At 40.0% G+C, this 25,081-nt stretch overlaps 2 protein-coding genes across 5 annotated transcripts in view; one reads left to right on the top strand and one right to left on the bottom strand.

The window, feature by feature from the left end:
- The window catches only part of LOC122865451 (ras-specific guanine nucleotide-releasing factor RalGPS1-like), a 156,410-nt gene that overhangs the window by 70,213 nt on the left and 61,116 nt on the right, over window positions 1–25,081 (top strand). The gene's annotated exons all lie outside the window — the stretch shown is intronic.
- LOC122865452 (angiopoietin-related protein 2-like) lies at window positions 1,716–24,773 on the bottom strand. The gene is made up of 5 exons (XM_044173886.1): window positions 24,333–24,773; window positions 16,258–17,185; window positions 9,094–9,287; window positions 4,434–4,704; window positions 1,716–3,189 (listed from the first exon to the last, which is right to left on the bottom strand). The coding sequence occupies exons 1-5, from the start codon at window positions 24,402–24,404 to the stop codon at window positions 2,990–2,992; spliced, it is 1,665 nt and encodes a 554-aa protein (XP_044029821.1). The 5' UTR covers window positions 24,405–24,773; the 3' UTR covers window positions 1,716–2,989.

The raw sequence follows: 25,081 nt of genomic DNA, 5'->3' as shown, positions 1-25,081 counted from the left end.
GCATGGAAGGCACTGATTGTGGTAGTTGACATATTCAGTTCATCTAGCAGCTGAAAGAATTTCTCCAGTTCTTCCTCAGGTTAAATGGGCATCAGGATAACCCTCTGACTCCTCTATATCTGGAACTATATCTTCTCACAGGAAAAATGTATCTGGAGATGGCAAGGACATTGAAGAAACAAAGAATATTTTAATCATTAGCAGTATCCACAGTTTTCAAGAAAATGCACAATCATGACTACTGAAGTTGATTGTTGTCATCTATAGTTTATTTTAGTCAGTCAGTCCCTAGTTGCCCTCAACAGTTACTGTAGGCAGTTAACTTCAAGATTAGAAAGGCTGGCCACTGCAGCGAATGGATTGAACAGAAGCTTGTTCATCAAATGCACAGCTTGTTGTCAATTCAGCCAAGCATTTTCAGGACAAGCGGTGGCTGGCAAGATTTGCCTATCTTGTGGACATTGTCAACAAACAAGGATTCACTGCACGCCACTGCAGGAGAACTGACAATGTTTCCTGTCCTCTTTGCCTACCAAGAGAACATCGGTGTTCCCATTAGTAACTCTGTGAAACAAAACATAGTTGAGCACATGTCTGGCCTACAGGAGAACTTTAAGCAGTACTTCCCTGACTCACAGGGATCTCAAAACCTTCAGTGGCTGAAGTATCCCTTCCAAGCTGTACCGTCACTAGAGCTGGGTCTAAGTCAAGCAGAGTTAGAGGCACTGGTCACACTGCAGGTCAACAATGGCAGTAAGATGTCTCACAGTTTTGGATTGCTCAGGTGGAGTTCTCCTGCTTGGCTGGGAAAGCTGTAGATGTGTAGATCCAGTTTGGCAACACATACTTGTGTGAATCTGGGTTTTCTATTGTAGCATACCTGAAAACAAATACAGAAACAGACTAAATGCTCAGCATGACCTCAGAATAGAGCTGCAACAATTAACTGATTAGTTGTCGATTAAATGAATCGCCAACAATTTTGACAATCGATAAATCAAACAAGTCAAAATTCTCTGATTCCAGCTTCCAGTGAATATTTTCTGGTTTCTTTAGTCCTCTATGACAGTAAACTGAATATCTTTGGGTTGTGGACAAAACAAGACATTTGAGGACGTCACCTTGGGCTTTGGGAAACGCGGATCAACATTTTTCACACACAGATTAATTGACAATGAAAATTATTGTTAGTTGCAGCCCTACCTCAGAATAGCACTTTCAAAAACCAACCCCAGAATAGATTCACATACCTCTCATTAGATTTCCTTGTGCCACAGATGAAACATTATACCCCTTCTAGCATGTCAGGTCAGCATAATTTTCAGTCAAAGGTCAGTAAAAAGAAACGGGGGGGAAATAGAACATTTGCATTTATTACTAGTTGCAAGTGTAAAGTGACTCTGCTCTTTCATTCTCACTCATTGAGTTATGCGTTACTCTATTTTCATGTCTTGCTTTTTATCTTACTGGTATTACTGTTTAATTTTAATTGGTTTTCTGGACTCATGATATCAGAGTACGCTCTCATCTCTCTTAATTGAATCTGTGATTGTAGTCCAGATGTGTGAACGGCAAAAGCCCTTTGATTTTGGCTGGTAGGGATGGCATGGTTGAAGCTGCTGAGAAGGAAGGAAGAGGCTGGAGGAGTTTCTTAGTGTCTCAGATATGAAATGAATCTTGAAAGCTGAATGAAATTAAATCACTGGAAACACAAGCAGAACTGTACATAGTTTATTGCAAGATTGATAACATAGAGACTATAAAAATAATCTTAACGAAACAGCATATATATACACAGAGTACCTGGTACATACTGTATCTTCACACTAATACAGTGACTGATCTTTTCAACAGACCAGGAAACCTTTGGTGGGTAGAGGCAAAAACTGAGTTGGACTGTTTAGTTTATGTTTAAGTGTACTGTAGTTGCTTTTACCTAGAAAATCTGCAATGAAATTGTATGTGCACATTTTATTGTTATTCTTTCAGGTAAATGTTTTTGTAAATTCTGTCTATATTTGAAGGCTTAAATTTTCAGTACCAAAACCATCACAATCATTCAAAAACAGTGGTCCCATCAATGGTTGATCAGGATGTATCGATCATCTCAAAGGAGCTGTTTCTGCACCATTATTGGAAGCAAAGACTTCATATCTCATTTATCTCACTATAAAGACCTATCAAACATTATAGCATGATTACAATCCACATATGCAATTTAGTTCAAGAATCATGCAAAATGTGTTTAGTGTTACAGGTAGCTGTATAGTCCAGTCCTGTTATTTAGATCCAAGAAAATTTGACCTGTTGAACTTTGTTTGACGATTTGAACTTGAAATACTTTGTTCACATACTAAGTGGTTAGAAATATTTAAATCCATTGTTTTACTCATTACTGTCCAATCCAAAAAATCAGATCAGATTTACTGAAATCTTCTAGAAAATTGTATCAAAATAAATAACCAGATTTCTCTCCTGTAGAATCGATCCCAAAATATACTGTACATACATAATATATATGTATTATAAGCACCAATAATAATCTAAAGTACCAGTTTATTGCCAGCAGTCAGTTTTGATCTCTGAATATAAATTCCTTTGTTATATTTTTTGCATTTATATATAATTAACACAATGGGGATTTTATTCTATACATAACAGACAAAGAAATTCAGACACAGTCTCAGAGAGACACAGATAAGATATTAGAGCCATTTAATGTATGTTTGTGTGTGCTTTTGTTGATTTATGTGCAATCTTGCTTTATGAGCCCAAACAAGATGTGTAAAACCTCTGGGAGGAATAAAATAAATCTGTATATGTATCCTATTGAGATACTGCATGAGCCTTTGCAATTTGAAGCTACATTATGAATATAAAGCAACCAAAAAAAGCAAAGACAGCTGTAGTTTAAATCAAGGAGAAATGGAATCCCTTTAGTGGAAATGTTTGTCCAGTAAAATTTGTTCAGTTCTGAATGACTGAAGTGTTAATGGAAGGTGTTTGCGTTGGGTCGTATCATCATGGTCACTTTCTTCAGAGAATAAGCTCCTCCTCTAAACTCGGCCCAGTAGACACCATCCTGGTAACGGCTGCGGTAATGCCCACCACGGTACCACACGCCGTTCAGGTTGGAATGAGCACAGGCATTATACCACCATCCTCCCTTCTGGTAGTGAGCACAGTTACCTGGAAACACGAGGAATCAAATCAGACCAACTGGTATACAGGTAATCTTGTCTTCTGCTGGTTCAGGGGTTAGGGTTGGGATTGATCATCATCAGTGAGCCCAACAATGGACTACCCTGCTGTATTCATCAAATTCCTGCATAATTGGAATTTTTGTGTGTATTCATTAGGTCCAGAACAGTAAAGATCTCATCATGCTTCGTGCGGCTAACCCCCCGCGAATGTGTGTGTATGTGCACTATCTGCAACAATTGATGTGTACATGCTTGTGCAAATCATGCTCCTGTCCATGTGGGAGCTGTCATTGCTGTACGAGACTGTAGTGTAGTTGAGCTCACTACTATTACTGTTTTGTTTTCTCTAATCAGGCATCAACACAGGCAGGACACTCTCATCTTCTCCACTCAAGTTTTTTGTGAATGCATTCTGAATGACAATACACTAACTGTGTCGAGTAGAGAGGTTTAATATTGCAGTTTGAATCATATTTTCCAATACAAGATTTATAATATTGGGGCGTTTGCCGAGTTGCCGACTTAAGCCAGCCAATTGGGTTTTAATAAGTCAAGGAACAGAGGTTATCCATATTCAGACGTGCATGTGGGCTTAGTTGATTTATGGGCAACACGTTCAGATCATTGAAATTAGCCAGATATTACCCAGGTGGCTTGCCAAATCTGAATCTCTGAATGCATCCAAATGTTTACTTTGTGCATGTGTGTCTTCAGTCACAGAGGAAGAGCAGAACGTGGGCGTTTAAACATTGAATATGGGTGAGCTGGTTTATTGATGGTCAAATTCAATTTGCTTAATTGCTGCTGTGATCTTCTAAAAGTAGAGACAACCATTTTTGTTCTGCACAATAAACAACAATATATATAGGCTAATGAGTATTATTTTTCAAAAACAGAACTGCAAAAGACAAAGAAACTACAACAGGTGTTTTTGCTTGTGATTGTATGTTAAACTGATATGAATTTCGAGGTAGAAGAGAGGCAGCTCACACCAGTCTATCACAGAGCAATGTCTGTATCAACTCGCGATTGTGGGTACATGACTCAACCCTGAATACAGCCAGTTATGATGTACTCACTCTCATTCAATGAGATATACAGTATAATATGTGGGTGGAACTACTGTGGAGACTGTGTGCGATGTATTGAATACCAAAATGTTAGAAGTTTTTGCATGTGAAAGCCCACCAACAGTTATGATGGCCTTCTGTTGCACTGCATTCCACTCACCTGTGTAGACATCATGGTCTCTGTCTAGTGTGGTAAACCGCTTGCCATTGTGCCAGGTAAGAGAGTCTCCAGCATTGCCATGGTATCGGCCCACTCGCAGCGTATAGAAGTTGGCCTCAGACTCGACACGGAAGCTGGCGTACTCTGCAAAGGTTTTGCGTCCGGTCCAGTCTTCCAGGGTCACCAGCAGCTTGTAGGTGGCCTGGTTGGTCAGCCAGTAGATGTTCTCTAGGCCTAACCAGTATTCACCATCAATGTTTCCAAACCCTTGCTGAAAAAGGAGAAAGACATTAAGTTAGTCAGGAATAACACATTCCTTCCGTTCCTAACACATGATTTAACAGGAAATGCCAAAGCGATTCACTTATTTTAAAATTTACAAGAAAGAAGCTGTTTTTTCTCTGCTTGTATACAGCCGTGGACTTCAGCAACAAACCACCCATGTTTTCCAAGCATCTGCAAAAAACTGGTATGAGGTCAGCGTGAGAGGCCAAGAGCAGTGGCATAATGGCAGGACATGTTTAAGATCCTTTCCACCAGAGTTCACTGTGTTTGAATCCCTGGCTTCAGTTACATGACACATGGATTCAATCAGGAGGGAGTCCTTGTCCCTGCCAAATGTGAGCATGTAATTGGCTTTAAGTGCCTTGTTGACTCATTGAGGGTGGGATGGGGAATGATTGGGTTGGGGGACAACTTGGAAGTACTCTGTTGTGTACTGAGTATCCAGATTGGGATGTCCTCACTTTAGGCCACAGTATGTTAATCTTTGGCAACCAAATGTTTCACCCTGTGCGCCCGTATTTACGTAACGTCGGGTTCCACCGGTAGTAACTGGGAAACAGCATGGTTATGAAGTCCTTGGATCGCTGCACTGGCTGCAACACTGAGAGCATGTTTAGTTCATTTGAATTGATTTCAGCTCTGCTGTTGTGATCTCATAGATTTTATTTTCTTGAGTTTTCCTTACGATTACTCACATATTAAACAATGAGGCCAAACAGTTTGTTTTGTTAAAGATAGATTTCAGCTGTGGGAGCTAATTGGCAGTTTAATTATTTCATTCACTTAACTTTATTTCATATTCCTGTTTATAAAAATTCAATTTTTTTATGAAGTGACACTAGTATTTCATAATGTTACTGTTTAGGACAGTGTCTATGTTACCAAAACCCTCCTCTGCCCATAGCTACTGTCACGGTAATTCTGAATTGGCCAGCTGGCACTGCCAAGTGTTAGTGTTGTTTTTCACAAAGGAGGATGCACAACCAACCACCACAGTACCATAAGTACTAGACTACCTCAAATGACTCTTAACCTCAACCCAAAACCTCACAGGAGCTCTAGTTGCTCAATGCTTTATATGACAAGGATTTCCACATGTATCACAAAGTAAACGATGTGCAACAGATGCAAGTGGAACAGAGGCTTGTCTGCAAGTGGAGTGGACTTTGGCTACACCCATTCAAGACTAGTCAGCCTGCAAGGTGGCAACCACAAAACCCCTGAAATACTTAAAGGCTGTCTACACAGGAGGTCGTCCATAAAACACTCATCTATCAACCAGATAAACTTCAGTTTGAATCAATATAGCTGTCTACACTGGCCGATGCTTCACTCACATAGCTGTGACCCAAAACATATTTTTATGCTTCAAGTCTATTTTCTTCCAACTTATCCACATAGATTTAACTACATTCATTGTGTTTTGGACTGTGAGCTCTTAAACACTTCTAGCAATTCTGTGGCTGAATGCATCAAGTGTGGCACTGACGGAGGACTGCAGCTGTTGCTAATGTGCTACTGACATGCAGCTTTCATTATTTGGATGGTGTCAACAGGGTATTGGTCTTATTAGTACATCTACAATGATGGTTTTCAATTAATCTAAAAAGCTATGTCTTAAGAATTGTCTGAACAACAATAGCATATTAGAAGAGTTCCAATCTAATTATTGAACTACATCTAAACTGGTAAATGACCTGCAATTTACAATAAGTGGATATCTTTATACTATCCTTATATCAGCATTTGACATAATCCATCACAACATTTTAATTGATAGATCTATATCGGTGAGTCCCTCAAGCTCATATTTGACTGAAAGACAGTATTTGTCAGCATATGTGCCCGGAGATGTTTGGTATTGACTATGGAATTCTTGAAAGAAGATTTCTTTCACTATTCTATTTTCTATATACATGTTCCCTCTTGGTAACATCATCAGACATCACAGTGTCAGTTAACACTGTTATGCAGATGATACACAATATACATATTGGTTTCTTGTCTTGGATTGATTTTAGATTCTAACCTAAATTTGGATCATTTTAACAAGGTGTTTAAAACAAATTGTTTACTTGGGAACACAGGTAAAGTTTGACCTCATAAAGATCTTTAAATGCTTATAGACAACCTTTATTACTAGCCTTTTAAATTGATGTAATTGTCTTTTGATTTGATTACTCAACTAGATTTATAGAAGAATTACAGCTAATTGACAATGCTGTGGCAAGAAGTTATCTATTAACAAAAATAATGTTATCCCATTATTTGCTACACTTCACTGGAAATCTGTATACCTTAGATTGATTAAAATTCAGTTCTATAACTTGTTTATAATGTGCAGTTTTAATCTGGTCTTTATTTGTGGTGATGTTATATTCACAGATTTATGTTTTTATCCTTTGGTTTCCCTATTCATTTCTTTTACCCCTATTTATTACTTTATTCACATTTTTGTTAATTGATTTATTGTCATTATTTCTGATATTCCTCTTTTTTATTCTTTATTTAGAATTTTTTCAGTCATTATTAATATACCACGTTGTTTAATCGGGTTGTCCAGAATCACATGTACATTGAACAGCCCTGGACTGACTCCATGGACACTTATTAACCTCTTAGTCTTAGACTGTGGACTTTTTTACATGACATGAAGTACATGACCATTAACTTGTTTTACTCCATGTGCAGGAAACTATGTCATAACTGATGTAATGTCTGTGGATCAACAGAAGTGCATGCTTTCAAAAATTATTTTCTGGTCATGTTGTTCAGTTAGTTTACAGAGTTAATATAGGGGTATTATTAATCACTGTAAGAAAACCAAGGACTGTATCTTAAGTTGACTGGTGAAATATTAGTGCATCACTATTCAGCATTTTTATAAATCATTGGAATTGGTTTAAAAAAAAATATTTAAAATGCGCTATTTTGGCTCTGAGGCAGCCACCTCTCTCTCTTTCTGTAGCATAGATTTATATATGTTCATTCCTATGAAAGTTGCTCAGTTGGACTGAGGTTGGACTTCCTGGTTTAAAATTACCCGGATCGGCTAACTATCGGTTTAGCCCTCCACTAACTTGAATGGGGATAAAATTATTTAATCATGCAGCTCTTCTAGACTTTCCAAATGTTATTTCACAGGGGTTGTGACTCTCAAAAAAAAATTATCCACAGTTTTAAAGCTGTCTATGGGAAAAAGTCCAGCCTATCAACGCTGAACGCTACGGTGCCACAGACAGGCAAAGAGGAACGCATTGCTCCTGCCTAGGAAGATGATGAGGGAGGGTAGTTTCTTAATTTGTTACATTTTCTCTTGTGTTCCATCTCAGTTTTTCATTAATGCGAAATATAGAATTTGCATGACCTTGCATGACAGTGTTCTTTTTATTATTATATTATTTATTATTCCTCTAAACACAGTTGGTCGGTCTACCACTTTGGTCCAGATTGAAATATTTCAATAACTATTAAACAGATTTCCATAAAATCTTCTACAGACATTCATGGTTCCCACAGGATGAATCCTACTGACTTTAGTGATCTCCTGATGTTTCCTCTAGCACCACCACAAGGTTCACATTTTTGGTTTTTAGTTTGTGAAACTATTGGAGAGATTGAAATTTGGTACAGATATCTAAGGTGCCCAGAGGATGAATCCTCTCGACTTTGGTAATCTCCTGATTTTTCATCCAGCGCCACCAGCAGGTCAAAGTTTTTACTTCTACTTATCCTGTGGAATATCTTGATGAATTGGCACTTAATTTTGTCACAGACAATCATGGTTCCCAGAGGTTGATATTTGTGGTTTTGAGTGAAATGTCTGAGAACAGTTGGATGGACTGAATGAAATTTGATACAGATATTCATGTCCCTCGCAGGATGAATTGAAATAACTTTGGTGATCCTCTGACTTTTAATCTTACGCCATGATGGTAAAAAAAAAATTCAATTTAATACTTTTGTTTATGACCAAATACTTGGTAAACTAATGCTATTCCCATCAGCCTCAGCTGTGCTTTGTGTTTAGTGCTAGTTGCAAATTAGCATGCTAACACGCTAAACTAAGATGACGAACATGGTAAACATTATACCAGCTTAACATCAGTATGTTAGTATTGTCTTGTGTATTGTGTGCATGTTAGCATGCTGACATTAGCATTTAGCTCAAACCACCACTGTGCCTACATACTGCCTCACGAAGCTGCTAGCATGGCTGTAAACTCTAAGTCTTGTTTAAAATAATGATTCTGAGCACACACATCCCATCTCCATTTAATGCAATGGATGCTGACATCTTTGCAGCCCGATATCTCAGAACTATCTAGAAGGCTAATAGAACCTTATGATTCTAAGCTCCCATCCTCATTATTACCTTGTACGTCTCCCAGTTCCTAAAGAAGTTGACGGAGCCATCCTGACGTCTCTGAATGACAGTCCAACCACCAGGGTCATGTGTCTGGTCACACCAAACCTGCATGAGTCGGTTGCCGTTGTCTGGTTTCAGGAGGTACATGCCACTGGTGGTGTATCTGCCCTCCAGAGTCTCTAGACAGTCTTTGAAAGGACCTGCAGGAGAGACCGAACGCTAACTAACAAAGCTGTATACTGTATATTGATCTACAAAGGCTTTCATGACTGGCATTCATTTTTACATGCTATCGTCATAATTATTAGAATTATATTATAATAAACAATAAACAACTTGTACAAGTAACAGACACTGCAACATCAAATAGAATATTAAAACATATGGACAGAGGGCTCCTGGAAAAGTGAAGTCACTGTTGACCATGTGCTGTGTGTGCCAAATGTGACAAATGCTTTCCAGTCTTTGCTAGAATATTATTATAGCTGGCAGCTGTAAATATTACCATAACCAAAAATGCACTGTATTTCTTGGTAACCATAGAACATCACATCACATGGAGACACACAGACAACACATTTAAATGGCTATACTGTATTTTTTTCAAATCTCATCATACCATATGTACAGTGGTTACTGGTTTCATTTGTCCACCTTTGAGTTCTAGAAAGCTTTGTGTTTTGCAGCATTACTGTAATACTACAGTACAACAAGAAAAGAGTGGGTGTGGGTGTATGAAGTATAAACACTAGAGCATGGCAAAGTGTGTGCATAGGCAAAGGCCAGGGTGAGGATATAGACTGGTATACACCTAAGACCACACTGCCAGTTTTCACATCTTTTCTGATAATCAGGGTTTATATTTTATATCTGGAAAAGCCTGGAAAACTAGCAAACAGTTGGCTTTATTTTTTTGTAATTGCGATGACCAAAACATCAGAGCTTATTACAGGGATATGTTCACATGGATAGTCCAAAAATCTGTCCTATTTGGTTTTACATTTTTATTTCTTTTCTACATTTGTTTATTGCCCCCCAGCCCTTGTCCTCAGTGTGTCAGCGTGAATGAGTGACCACAATAGGACAGCAATTTCTTCTAATGTAGACACCTCACAAATCATTTTTTTAAAATGATTTTTAAATATTTGTGTATTGAAACTATAAATACGCAATCACAGTCGAAGCAGGAAGAAAGTGTCTAGCGTTTAGACTAAATTTACAAAACAACGTAAACAGGCACTTAAAGGTAGTGTGGAGGGTTTTTTTTTTTACATGTATTAATAATTTTTTATTGGCAATGTGTGAACGGATTGTAACGTAATTTAAAAAATGAGACCTTCCCCGACTTTCTATAACAGCCTGTAGACTGATTTCTATGTAAAGGACTGGGTACTTTTCTTACGTGAAAATCTAAAAGATGTGACGTTTATGCGTGCTCCCGAGTGCCTTGCCTCTCTTCAGCTCCCCTACAGCATCAACAATGTGCAACAATAGCTAATGTTAGCTTAGAAAAGGTGTCCACTAATGCCAACAAACGACTGGCACCCTCCCATGACAGCTACAGTAACATGGAAAATAGCAACATGGGGCGCTGAATTTGATGAATTTACTGGTTATCAAACCACAAATGAGACAAGTTTTAGGTTGGATAAACGATAGACGCCACCGTCTGGCTGCTTTGCCTCAACTCTTGGTGATTTACGGAGTTTCATGATGGACAGATAACTTTACTTGTTGCTAAAGTAACCGCTAACTGCTGTTAACTCCGTTAGCTAGTTACCTCAGTTAGCTATACAGCTAGCGGTCATATTAGCTGACTGTGCGCAGATTGGGAGCTCAGAGCACCGGTGGAGTGTTGGTGTTGTTTACACCGCTAGCACAGGAGCTTTGGACTGCTGGGAGGAGGTTCTCAGGCATGGGGCGTGGGGGGGCCCAGTGAGGAACGCTGCCGGGTAGCGGCGTTGGGATGGGCACCAGAACCGGAGCCGGGTGAGCGAGCAACAGAACTGGGCTCAGCAGCCTCCCAGTGAACACAGCCAGACCAGGACAGAACACAGCCTCCGAGACCAACAGAGGCCAGTTTGACAAAAGCAAATACAGGGAATACACTACCGAGGTGGTTTTCTTGTCTGGTTTGGCTCCTGGCACCCCAGGACTGAACCCACTGTAACCCCCACTAAGGCCTCCAGAGGTGGGCGCTGACTGATGCCCGACCTCCCAGTATCCTGCTCCTCTCCCACTTCACACCTCTCCTGAATCTATGTTTTTGTCGTCCTCGGAGTCAGAGTCCTGGTCAGAGCCGCTGTAAATCACCTCAGTACCGTATTCCCTGTCGTCAAGCATTTTATACTATACTTAGATTTTTTTGACAACCAAATGTTGATTGTAAATGTCTTCTGGTAAATTTGGCATTAAAAGTAAAACAGGTCTCAGTTATTTCAAGAAACATCCATCTTGAAAATATGAGTTTTGTTGTTTGATAACATTCACTGCCCATTTCTTCCCTCCTCACTGTAAATGCTACTGTTTTGTTCCTAAGATGATACATCCTCGATCAATTTAGGACTGTAACAAATTATTTTAGTTATTGATTAATCTTCCATTTATATTCTCTATTAATTGGTTAATCACTTGGTCTATAAAATTAACAAACTTAATAACTTCTATGCATGTTTTGAGGCAACTAATAACAACCGGGCACAGATGCTTCCACAGCTGCAGTAAAGATGGCCTTCACCAGCGTCAACCCACGCAAAGCTGCTAACATCCCTGTGCACGTTGTGAACGATTGTGCAGAACAACTGAAAGATGTTTTTACAGACATCCTTAACACCTTACTCAGTCAGGCAGTTGTGCCTACATGCCTCAAAAGTGCCACCATCATCCCGGTCCCTAAGAAGTCAAATCCAGCTAGTATGAATGATTACCGCCCTGTAGCTCACACCTATAGTGAAAATGCTTCGAGCGATTGGTCATGAAGCACATCAAGGCTCACCTGCCGGTAAACATAGATCCTCGACAGTTTGCATACAGAGCCCCTCTACCTTCCTTGGGGGAGATTTGGTAAAAGGTACATGTACTTATATAGCGCCTTTCTAGTCTTTCTGACTACTCAAAGCGCTTCACCATTCACCACCGATTTACAATCAGCGTTACACCAGCAGAGCCACAAAGACGATCAGAAACCCTCATCAACCATCTCATGGTCTGTTTTCCCTCCTGCCTTCAGGTAGGAGGTACGGGAGCTTATGTGCAAGGTTCAGCAGGATGCTGAACAGCTTTTTCTCACAAGCTGTCAGACTCAACGGACTGTGCCCCCTCCCACTAATATGCCCACAACACACCGACACACCCTCTTACCCCCATAACAGCACTGTCACCTGAAACCAAATAACGGAACTGTCATGCACTACAGACACCAGACAAGTAAACTTACTTGACTGCACAATTGCACTTTACATACACCAGTATGATGAGCTCTTTTTAACTGATATTTCTTAGCCATACTTTCTCATTTATTTTATTGTGTATCTATTGTTACTGTTTTTATGATTGATTTTGTTTTTACTAACAACTGGCACTTTGGGGAACAGCATTTGTTTTTTTTATGTATGCAAATACATGAAGGAATGACAATAGAGGAAATCTTGAATCTTTTTGCTTTTATTATCTTTTTAATGAATGCTTGTGGATATACATGCTGGTTTCTTTAACGTTGCACAAGAGTGAATAATGCCAACCTCTTCTATGTTGAACTCTTCAACTTTTAGTAGCTATTGATGGTAATTTTGGTTATAGTTATTTATTTAATTATTAATCAGAGTTCCATATTGATAGTTTAGTATATTTTATGAGACAAAATGAATTAATTGGCTATCATTTTCCTTTCTTTAATGCTTGTCCCCAAATAACTTTATTAATTAAAGTAATTATTCATTATTATCTTTGATAATTCTGATACCCAAATTTAACTGATTGCACCTACACAATTTGGTGCCCCTTTAAACCATTTTAATTCCCAACACTGACCTCTGGCATTCGTTTGTCCTGTCAGTATACAGTCAGTTTGTGTTATGCTCCAGTGCCAGTGATAATTCCCGTTCTCCCAGTCCAGCCTGCTCTCCTGCCTGTCCACCAATTACCTTCCACCACCCCTCGTATCCTACCCCTACATCTCTGTATCTCAGGTCTATTCATATATATTATTCATCAAGTATGACTAACACTTGGTCTCTAGGGAGCCTGGAACCAAATGTTTGATCAAGTAATTCAAATATCCAGAATATATGTGTATGATTTGTAATCCTCTCTGTGCAATTTCTCCAGCATTCGCCTGTTTTCCTGGGGTTCATTCTGGATACAGTGTGGGGTTCCGAAAGAATCTAATAGCTATATGCCTCCATATGTTTGAGTTTGTAACTTTGAGTTCCTGAAAAGATTTTTCCCACATTTCTTCACTAATGTCTATCACTAGCTCTTTTCCCCATTTTTGTTTCATATTTTTGTCATATTAGATAATGCTCTATATCATTTTGTAGTCTGCATTTTTGTGTCCTGCCCCTTTTGAATTCTAACCAAATATTGTTCAATGAGGGAGTATGATTTCCTGAGAATGTTCCAATTTGGGTGTTTCATTAGGGAACTTCTAATTTGCAGATATCTGAAGAAATCTGATCTAGGCAATTTAAATTAATTTCTTAGCTGTTCAAACGTCTTTAGTTCTTGCTCCTTTATAAACTGGATGGATGAATGTAAGATTATATATTTGCCATCTTTTATATCCAGAGTCTAATTTTAAGGGGGTAAACCTTCTCAAACTGACAGTACTTGACAGACTTGACGAAGACCATAAGTCTGCTGTACCTCTCTCCATACCGTGATAGTTGTTTTTGACCATCTGCCTAAGGCCTCCTTCTGGGATTTATCGTCAGTGAATACCACTTCTGACAAAGGAATTGTTGTGCAGGCTGATTTCTCAATCTCTAACCTTCTTGTCTCTGTTTTATCTGTAACCCAAATTATCAATGCCCTCAACTGGCAGGCCCACAAGTAATGCCTGGGGTTGGGGATCTCCCAACCACCTAGGTTTTTTGGTAGCTTCAAGACCTTGTACCCGTGGGCGCCTAAAACTGGAGATTAAGCGATGTGTGAACATGTTTTTTGGTGGCAAGATGGGCAGAGTTTGGAAGAGAAATAGCCACCTAGGCACCGTGTTCATTCTGACACATTCCATTCTACCTAAAGTGAGAGGCAGCAACATCCACCTATTAAGATCCATGAATATCTAATAATTTGCCGTAATTCATTTCATATAACTTGACCAAGTCGTGGTATGATGGTGCACAGGTATTTTATACCACCCACAGGCCACCTAAATAATAATGCAGCTTTAATCTTGGTAGTAATATGTGAGAGCCAATGTTTTGAACAAAAAGGGCAATGAGACGCTTTCTCAGTATCTATTGCTAGTGCCATGAGAGGAAAAAACTATTATTTTCCCACTCAACACTACCTTAGCTGCCAACCACAGTATTATCAAGGAGATGTCTTCCTTATCCTTAAATTCCAGAAACAGAGTAAACTCGTTTTTTAGCTCAGCCTGAAAAGTAGGCATGTTTAACAGGGACGTATTTAGCCTCCATTTACTAAGGGTAGGGAATCCCAAACTGTGGATATATATTAAACTGGGTTAGTAACTTAACTCATTTATGTCCAACTCAAATACCACTCTGAAATTGACCCTTTATGAAGCTTCCATTTTCTAAAACAAATGCTACCTCGCATGAAAAGTCGGATTTGTGTTTCTGTCTGGGTGATGCAGCTACCGGGTGATGCAGCTACCCGCTGACAGCTTTTCACAAAGCTGGGTAACTTTTCAGTTTAGCTAAGGGTGTCCCGTGGAGTTATTGACTTCTAGTAGCACTATGGAGCAGTTTTTCTATGAGTGGGTCCCTGTTTTGTTTGTGTCATGCACAAGGGTGAAACTAGACACATTCCTGCCAATGTTTCACACTATTCCACTGATCTACAGGTGGCAGTAACAAGCCAAGATATGCTGCAATGTGCCAGCAAAGGCAGGAAAGAAGAAGACTGCAAGCTAGTAAACATGAATGACAATTAAATTTTTAAGAAAATCTGCTTTGCAAATGTTTTATGAGGACGGAAATGCATTCAACACATTTGTTAGACCTCAAGGATACACACAGTGACTTTTGGTGAGTAACACTCAATGTAAACATTACTTAAAGGTGCCCTGTGGAGTTATGCTGACAAAATGGGTCTCAAGAGTTAAAACTATGCTTTAGTCTTTCTTCTCAGGTGCTTCAACACAATGTGCCATTATGTTTATGTCTTCAGAATTTTCTTGCACTAAAGACAAAATTTTCACTCTGTGCTGCTTTATACAGAATCCCCAAGGTTTCCTGAAGGCAGACCAAAGACTAAAGCTGGGCAGACTCTGTGCCTTTGGGACTCACACAGCTCATTTTAACCTGCAACTTTTATGCTCATGCTGTTAAGGGTCAATTGACGGGCTTAATCCTTAATCCTTGTCTGCTTGGCTTAACTGTTACTGTACTAAGATGAGTCAGACTGCGACCTCTTAAAAATGTGAAAAGAATTGTAATGTATTGTAATCTTTAGAAAGGTCTGTCAAACAAACCATGACCTCAAATCAAATTAAATGATTTAAAAACCTTTTCGCAATTTTAATTTGTGACACACGTGCAAATTTACAATCGGTGTAATTATTTCAACATTTTCTCCTTTGTGATTTTCAACAAAAGCCATACTGTCTCCTTGTGACCATTAGATAAAAATATGCATCATTCTGATGTGGATATGATAACATCAATGCAGTTGACGCTGCAAGATATTCAGGTTTAATCTAAGCAGGCATTGTTGTAAACTGTCCACAGACCACAGACACACGATGAGTTACTGAAGACTTATTATAGGGATATTATGGGGACTTTGACATCAGTTGCAGCTGCAGGAATCTATCAAAAATGTCTCTGTGATCTTTTGCATGCATGTTCTTCATGAGGTGTATCACTATAGAACAAACGTTTCCCCCAGCTTTATGAGGTATTGGACAATGTGTGACCTGCGCCGCTACAGTAATACACCTCAGAGGAAGTCACGAAAGTGTCAGTGAGGTAGTCTACTTACCAGAGGGCTCATTTGTGAAGCTGTATGTAGCACTTGGCATTGTGGGCAGTGGAGGTGGTAATGCTTTGGAGTTCTGGTCACTCTGTATCTCATTAGTCATGGGGTTGTTGGTGTGGCGGTTGTAGGTAGGTGGATGGTAGGGTCTGTAGCCTCCAGGGGACACTGCAGGCATCTGCAGAGGAGGCTGAGGGATCACAGGAGGCTGTGGGCGGACAGGACGGCTCCTCTCCTGCACCACACCGTACAAGTATCCTCCCCTCTTACAGTTCTCCTCAAGCTGCACCATCAGAGCACTCTGGTTGGTTGCAAGGGCTGACAGATGCTGGTACTTATGTTCCAGGTCGCGGTAGCGTGCAGCTAGTCTCCCCATCTCGTTTGTATGGTTGAGCATGCGGGTCTCCAGCTGTGACACCTCCAGAGCATTGTCTCGTTTGCGGATAATCTCATGCAGCAGCTGCATGTAGAGCTGTGTAACTCGGGAGTTCATGTTGCGGCTCTCTTTGCGCAGTAGCTTGACTTCATTGACCACACCCCCATCTACCTCTACCAACTGCTGCAGCGCTTCAATCTGTCGTTGCTGCTTCTGTAGCTCACTGTTGAGCAGCTCCAGCTCCTGCTTATTGACCCGGTTCTCCAGCAGGGCTTCGGGCTCTTTGGAATTTACACAGATGGCCCCGTTGTATTTCTGCTGAGGGACAATAAAGGTGTAAGAACATTTGTCTGTTTGGGAAGCGCTGTGGTCAACCACGGCACGTTTTTGCCGTTTTGGCGCGTAGATAAACTCTCTCTCCAGGATCTCATCAATGTTCCCAATTTCCTGAGTGTCTCCCTGGAGAGAGCACTTGGGTCCAGAGAGCAACAGGAGCACCAACAAAATGACCACAGGGAGAATCATAGCACAGTGATAGCACCTGAACCAAGATGATTTCTGGAACAGAGGGGGAAGGAATTATCAGTATCAATGTCAAATCATTCACTGAAGTAATACTAGCATATTGCATATTTCTTACAGTTACGTGGTTGTCATCCCAAATATTGCATTTTGCATATGGCATTACTAATGTGCCTGCTCACAATCTTCAGGTGCTTAAAGCTGCATTTATTTTATTTATTTTTGGCCACTTAGGGGTAGCAGAACAAGCTAAAAACACAAAGTTGACTTGGCAAACATCTAGCAGACACAGAGCAACATTATCATTTATTGAGAGTGGTGTTTGTGAATGTAAGTCCAGTATTCACTCTTCTTTTAGCTCTGGTTTAGTCTCTACTAACTCGTTAGCTGCTAAATCCTCCACTATGTTCACCATCTAGTCTCTAACTGTGTCTGTCTGCTGTTTGGTTCTGACCAGGTAGTGTACAGTGGGTTTTTAGAGCTTTTTCACTGAAAACAGCTGCCTGCTGCTGCTGGAAATATGGCTGATGAGAACAGATTTTTTGGGCCACCAAAACCAAAACAATGACCTAAAAGAGGATAAAATGCCCCATAGAGTTGAGGAGAGTTGGTGATAATTCTCTGTAGGTTTGTCATTCTGAGCGACACCTTTACATTATACATAGTCATTTGATCCATTGTTAATTTAAATAACATTGATAACTGCAGCTTTATGTCCCATGACCAACCAGTGTAGTGGTAGAATTCATTCACACCTCTTGAACTACTTTTCATTCAAATAATTTTCCTGGATTTTACAAGTGACCATCCTGCTATCACAAACAACCCAGTCTTCTAAAAAAAATATTATGCACTAATATGCATCTGTTAATACATTTTAGTGTAACAATAATGCAGCCAGATTACATTATCAACATTCTGTGATGGAAAAATAGTGAAGGTATCTGCAAAGATTCACTGTCAGTGTTTTCCATTTGTTTTCCTACAATATTCACTATTGCCAACTACAGCATGATTAACAGTTTTGCAGAGATGCTTCCCAACCTTTGGGCCATGGACTAGTACAGGGCCACGAGGAAAAAAATGTACTTAAAAAGCAAATAATAATTATCTAACTTTCTCTGCAATTACCTTTAACTTCTGTCTGTCTGTGCTGTGTTTTGCCTCATTGCTCCCTGTCAGGGCCCTAACAACAATACACTGATTTTCCAGCGTGGCCGTTAGGAACAACTAAACACTGTTGCCTTCCGACGTGATCAGACAACATGTCATACGAACTAGTTCTTTTCTAGCATAACCCGGCCTTTAGCCTCTAGGACAGCTTTAGTGCTCCTTGTCACCGATTCCCCAAGTACGTGGAACTCTTACTGGAGGGATGAATAGCATTCTTCTAAAAGATTCCCTCATTTGGTGTTTTGATTATGGTCACTCCAAAAGCATCTTCATTTGTTATGTTTCTCCACTCATTTCTTAAGGTTTTTCCTTTTCATTTCAGGAAAACTCCTTTTAATTTGTCACCTTATATGCTTTATATATACACATGTAAGTCCAAATACACAGCTACAAAACTGCTTTTGTTGCATGTACGTGTTTCAAAATCCAGTTGAAATTTTGTTTTGTAAACTATTAGAGATAAGAACAATAGACTCCCACAAAGTAAAATGTATTGGCCGTGACTTGAACCAATACTGTAAATATATGACTAAGAAGCTTGCTCAAGCAAATTTGTTCTCTGTTTCCAGTCTTGTCTTAAAACTTGTATAATAGCGCACAGTGTTTTGATGAGGAGTCTCTTGGTCTTGGGATAAAAAATGCTATCACAGCAATGGAATGTTGTAACACAAAACACAAAGGGGAATCTTCCCTGATAATATCAGTGTTATCGTCAGTTGTTGGAGATGGTAGTTAATACATCATAACATGTTCTGCCAACTCCTGCCTCAGCCAGGCCAGTTCAGTCACTGTTAGTGGACTTAATCCATTTCCCCACAATACAACAGGGTCTGTAAATGTCTAGCTGAGGGTTTTCTCAAGCTGAAAGACTGTAAGTCAAATTCATCATTCACACAAGTGGACCATACGTGAGTTCAACATGTGAGCAGTAATACATTTATTTTGTGTGTTCATATTTCTGGCATAAGGCCTCATTATTTTTGCTCTTGCCATGATTTGGCCTGAATGGTTGAGGCTACAATCTGCCGCAGGTCTTGTGACAAGAATTAACCAATCGGCTTCACATGACTTGCTTCACCCTCCGTCCAAGGACGTCACAACATCCGGCTAAAAGGTCAGCCTAACTGAAGTAATTGAAGATGGAAGAGCGACTGATATAAATCATTCAGACTAACTGTGATTTGGATCGGTTGCTTAGTAACGGCAGGCGCGACCATAGCACAACCTCCTAAGCAGCTTAAGTGGTTTCCATGCAATTTTAGACGCCACATCTGAACGGCCCCTTAGACAGCCACAGAACTTGTTTTGAGTCTGGCTTCAAAATAATTCTGTTTCTAAGGCCTGGTTGGGCAGTATTCCGTCTACCATTTAACATTCATCCTGTATGACATTTACAGTATAAAGTTGTGGAAATGGAAACTGGATGAACATGACAAGAAGCTTTTACTCCTGAAAGAAATTATTGTAGGAGGTATAAACTACATTGAAGCTAATCCAAGCCTCTCTGTGTTCTGATGCATCTAAGAGACTGGGCTTGTATTATTTTCATAATGCCTATGTTGAGCTGCAGTGTTGTAAATGCATGTGGTGGTAATGTTTTATAGGCCAGCTGTAGTAGAATCTGGAAATTGTTCCTAAGTCTTTTTCCATTTAATTTCTAAGCTCTGCCTTCCTGAAAATCCTTCATGTAGCTCGCATAACAATATTGCATGTTCCACTGATTGATCACTGCAGACTGGAGAATGTTTCATAATATTGAAATCATGAGAGTGTCTATGGATTTGCGCACAGAATCTTTTCTGGGACACACATCCTGGAAAACCGTTGACCGATTTTCCAGTCATGGAAAACACATGGAAAATGAGAGAAAAAGTTAAATGTCCTGGAAAATCTTGTGTTGTCCTGGAAAATTATTTCATCCTCCTATTTTCCGTTAGCTGAGAATGAACTATGAGGCCATCTATCAGAGCTCCCAAAAACACTGCCATCTGAAAGGGCTAAGTTTTATTAATGTTCACAAATATTAGACCTAGTTTAATACTTTATTTCTTAAAAGAGTGGAACAGAGTGGCTAAAAGTCTCTGCTTCTCTAATGATGAGCTACAATTATTGATAGAACGAGAAATACAAACAGGGACAGCCTCCCCTATGTGAGGTCTGTTTTACTGGTTTTAGGGCCCTTGTGCGCCCTTCTTACACCCATTTACTTATAATCATTAAATCTGTTTGCTCATTACAAATATTTTCTAAATCTAATAATTTATTAAGCCTGCGACTCTGAATTTAGCATTGTGGCTGGTGGGGTGCCGCATGTGCGCCCTCTTTTGGCCAGTCATCACTGTTTGCAGGATTATTATAATCATATTTTAGCAGCCATTTTTGCCAGACTGCATCTCATCCTGATATACCAGATCAGAATCAGTGCTGCTATTGACCCTATTAAACTGATCTTTGGGTATCAGCTAAACCTGGCCAAGCCACATTAAATACTGATTCTGAGTCACTCTCTTATGGGATCTTGAGATGCAGCAAAGGTGGGACATAGTGTCGCAAAACCAGTAGGATTAGTAGTAGGTTGCTGTTTGGCAGTTTTACCAAGTGTCCGAAATGAACATGTTTTTACTTTGGAGTAGTGAGTTCACCAACTTATGCAAAGAAAAGCACAAAGACATGAGGCAGAAGTGGAACTTTCTTTAAAAAACTTTAACAGCAGGAACGAATCAGTGGTCTGTCAGGATTAGCTGATTCCAGCATTAAATTTGTGATGTGTATCAGATCTAAAAATGTATCAGTGTACCTATACTTTATATACATCAGTATTAAAGGGGTACTCAGTATTGCACTTTCATAATGTTGGGGCACTCAAGAGACAATTATCACACCTCCTGTAGCAGCGGGTCAGTAATCTACTGTAGCTGCTCAGAACATAGTGTGAAATAACAACATCAGTTCCATGCTCATCAGCATGGACTATCAGGAGACACACTTTTATCTAAATTTTTTTCTCCCTTCTCTGTCTATACTCAAATGCTGAAAGTGAACTTGTAAGTGAAGCTAACGTCAAAGTGGGCTCAAGCACACATATTTACCATTATTCACTGGCAAATGTATGTGTGTGTGTGTGCACGTGTTTATCAATGGTCATTACATGGCTACACACCTCAACAGCCAACAAGCCTCGCAAACCTCTGTGTCTGTTCATACATACACATACACACACAGAAACTGCAGGTCACTGTAGAGATGATAGTGAAGCTTGTCCATAGCTATAGTGTGTCAGGGCATCTGTCAGATCTCTGGCCACAGGGAAATGCAGCGTGGACCCCATAAAATCAGTCCAGACCCAGATCACCATCTGTCAGGCAAACTTATAAAAGCAGCAGGACAGCAGACACAAATACGACCCGCAGAACAAACACAGCCCTTTGTGGTAGACGTCAGAATCATTCAGCAGCAACAAAAGTGATATATTAATTTGTCATGCATGCTTTATCCCTCCTCATCTCCCGCTTCTCTCTTTCTATTTTTGTCATTGTTTCTGTTTCTGGTGCTCATTCATTCTCACCCACACACATGCACACACAGCATTAACAGTTGCCGGTCGCTGCGACTCGTCTGCACCGACACGAAGGCATGACAGGCCTGTGGAGCTCTTTGAACCACAGGGGGAGAGAGAGGAAAGAGACACCTGGCTTTCCTCATTCAGCAGATTTGGCTTAAGTGTTGGCTGACTAATGAACAACTTAAAGAACTGAAGTAACTGGTCAGATTATTGCAGTTCATTTCAGTCTCTGTGTCTAGCTGAAGCTGAATGCAATGTAGCAGGAGAGCTGTCTCTTCATTTGTCTCTGACTTATATCTTCCTGCTCTGCCTCAACATGCTACTTGATGGTTCAGTAGTTAATAAAAACAAAATGGGGACCTACACGTGCTCTACACCCATGATTGCAGCCCCCGACATGGAGACAACTCAGTTGTGAACTCTGTTGTGCAGATGACAGTGCCATCATCGGCCGGATTACAAACAACAATGAGAGTTCATATCAGGAAGAAATCAACAGTCTTGCAGATTGGTGCACAGAGAACAGCCTACTGCTCAACGTCAGCAAAACCAAGGAGCTGATCGTTGATTTTAGGAAAAAGGGGGCAAAGACACACACCCCTGTCTACATCAGTGGAGCTGAGGTGGATAGTTTTAGGTTCCTGAGAATCAGCATCACAGTGAACCTGACATGGTCCTCTCACATCTCCACCCCCGTCAAGAAAGCTCAGAAACGGCTGCATTTCTTAAGGAAAATTAAGAAGGCACGGGCATTTTGCCTTCTTAAGTTCTTATTAACTTTTACAGAGGAGCTATAGAAAGCATCCTGACTGGAAACATCACAAACTGGCATGGGATGTGCACGGCCCAGAACCGGAGGGCTCTGCAGCGGGTGATTAAAACCACTCAGAAGATCATTGGTACCAACCTACCGAGCATCAGTGATCTCGGTGAGGTGCCTGCACAGAGCCCAAAGGATACTAAAAGACAATACCCACCCCAGCCACAGCCTGTTCACCCTGCTGCCATCTGGAAAGAGATACAGAAGTATCCGCTGTCGTACCACCAGACTACAGAGCAGTTTCTTCCCTCAGGATGTGAGACTACTAAATTCATCCTCATCTCTCCATCATGTAGTAATAGTTTTAATTTCTCTGAATGAATATTTATTCATTGATCTACTGTATATCATTTATTTTGAGTAGCATAAAGGGAACTACAAAACATCTCGTTATACAACCCTGTGTTGTAAAATGATCAATAAATCTATCTTCTATCTTTAGTTGTTCCAAAGTAGAACTTGTTGAGTCAGCTAATCGTAATTTCAGATTATTCAAAGGAGTGGCTGAAATGGATTTTCATCATGGTTTGCATTGTTAATGAATCATATGTATAAAAAAACACAGAACAAGCCTAGTCATGTCTTCAAATTAGAAAAAAGAAAGCTTTTTACCTAAATTATATGCATGCTGGGAAGAATACTAATAAGATAACAATGTTCCCAAGCAACTTAATTTGATGAGTAAAGTGAATGATCAGTGGGACATTTAGTCACTGTATAACTTTTGACAAGATGGTTTAAATTGGCCTTAATACATAATACAGAATATATACCAGTGGCTACCCACAGTGTCATGTTATTTTGCACTAGTTGGCTACTTATCTCTACTTTCTTATGTTCAACGAAAAATTAAGCAGTAAAACATTGGCTTACAAAATTTCTTAAAAACGACACAATTTTATTCAATCCTGTTGTTTCCAGATTAACCATACAGGTCTAATGCAGAAGATAGAATATTTGAGATATGTGATGTAACAAAAAGCAGGCCAGTGTTCAACACCTGTGAAGGAAGGTGTGGTGACTGATGATGACCACTTGCTGGTTTAATCTAACTGGCCTGATTTCCAATTAGACAAACAAAGCCTACTTCCAATTCCAATATTTTATTCCCAATGAAGCATTATCAGAAGTACAGGTTCACCAAGGCAAGTTGTGTGGTTTCTAAGATAAATTAAATGTACATATAAGTTAACAGCTGGCAATTATCCTTGACAAAATGCTTTAAGTAATTATCACAACACCATTGGTAAATACCTGATCCAGAGCAGGTGGCTGGTTAACATAAGCACTTGCAAATGTAGCACTAGCAACATCCTCATTAAACTGAGATTTGGAAATGGTTTATTTCAACCAATTACTCATATTTTGATCTCCCTCTTGGCTCTCAAAAATAGAGTAACCTCCTCTGCCTCTATGGACCAGCCTCCTCTGATATACCATACTGTCAGAGTGGATAAAGTGTATTTTAACATCCTTAAAGCAACTTAAAGGGGAGCAAAGGGAAGGGAAACTGTGTGTTGAGGGTAAAACACTTTGTGAATGATGGTGCAGTGGGCACAGAGCACAATTAGTTTTCAGTGTGTTGCATATTCAATGAAAATGTCAGGTCAGATAATTGCCCCACTCACCACTTGTCTCTGTTTCCTTATATCCCTTGCCTTTCTGGCAAGTTTGACTCCAAGTCCTCTCCAGTCAGTCATTCCATATTTCCTCTGTGTTTGTCCATTATTTTGTCAGTGGAACTTCATATTTTTTGCTTTACCCGCTGTAAGAATCAATTCTCCGTGAGGACCATAAGGGACTGTTAAAAAAATCTTCTCTGCAGAGACGTTATCGCAGCTGGAACATTTTCCTAAGTGTCCATTCAAGCAGCAGCAACAAACAGCCAAAGTTTTCCTGCTGTAACGTCATTCATCTACAGAGGATTTTTCCACCTTTGATGAGTCCTAAACTGAGAGCTGACGCCTGTTCCCCAGACAGAATCTGTTTCTCTTCCTCCCAGAGACTTGACCTCCCTCTGTCTTCCTGCGATTACAAGTAAGCGACTTATTGTTGCTTGAAGTAATTAAGCTGTGAACCACGCCCCTTTCCCCTCCCCTTGACAATAGGGAGATCATGGAGGCATTGGCTGGAGGCTCTCAGTCCCCCTACCTAAACCCTTGTCCCCCGTAGCCCCCCACCATCTCTCAGCCCCACAGTCCCCCTTTTTTATGCTGCTCTCCTCAAGCCAGCCCAGGACTCCCTCTGTGGAGGAGAATGGGGGAGCTGACCAGCCACACATGTCAGCAGCTGCATGTGGATCTTGACCTGTACTTACTGAGGGAAGCTACAGGAAAGAGAGGTGCTTACCTTAAGTTTTTTCCTGTTTGTTTTTCTT

The sequence above is a fragment of the Siniperca chuatsi genome, linkage group LG18 (genome assembly GCF_020085105.1).
Source record: "Siniperca chuatsi isolate FFG_IHB_CAS linkage group LG18, ASM2008510v1, whole genome shotgun sequence".
In the NCBI taxonomy this organism is placed as follows: Eukaryota; Metazoa; Chordata; class Actinopteri; order Centrarchiformes; family Sinipercidae; genus Siniperca; species Siniperca chuatsi.
The sequence above is the reverse complement of the archived record's forward strand: the minus strand, read 5'-3'. Positions and strand labels throughout refer to the sequence as shown.

Bases quoted from the DNA above. Each gene is read 5' to 3' on its own strand.
- LOC122865452 (XM_044173886.1), bottom strand. From the start codon at position 24,404: ATGACTGACTGGAGAGGACTTGGAGTCAAACTTGCCAGAAAGGCAAGG. The intron at 9,288-16,257 runs GTAAGTAGACTA...TCTCTCCTGCAG, and splicing joins CTTCACAAATGAGCCCTCTG to GTCCTTTCAAAGACTGTCTA. The intron at 3,190-4,433 runs GTGAGTGGAATG...TCGTGTTTCCAG, and splicing joins AGACCATGATGTCTACACAG to GTAACTGTGCTCACTACCAG.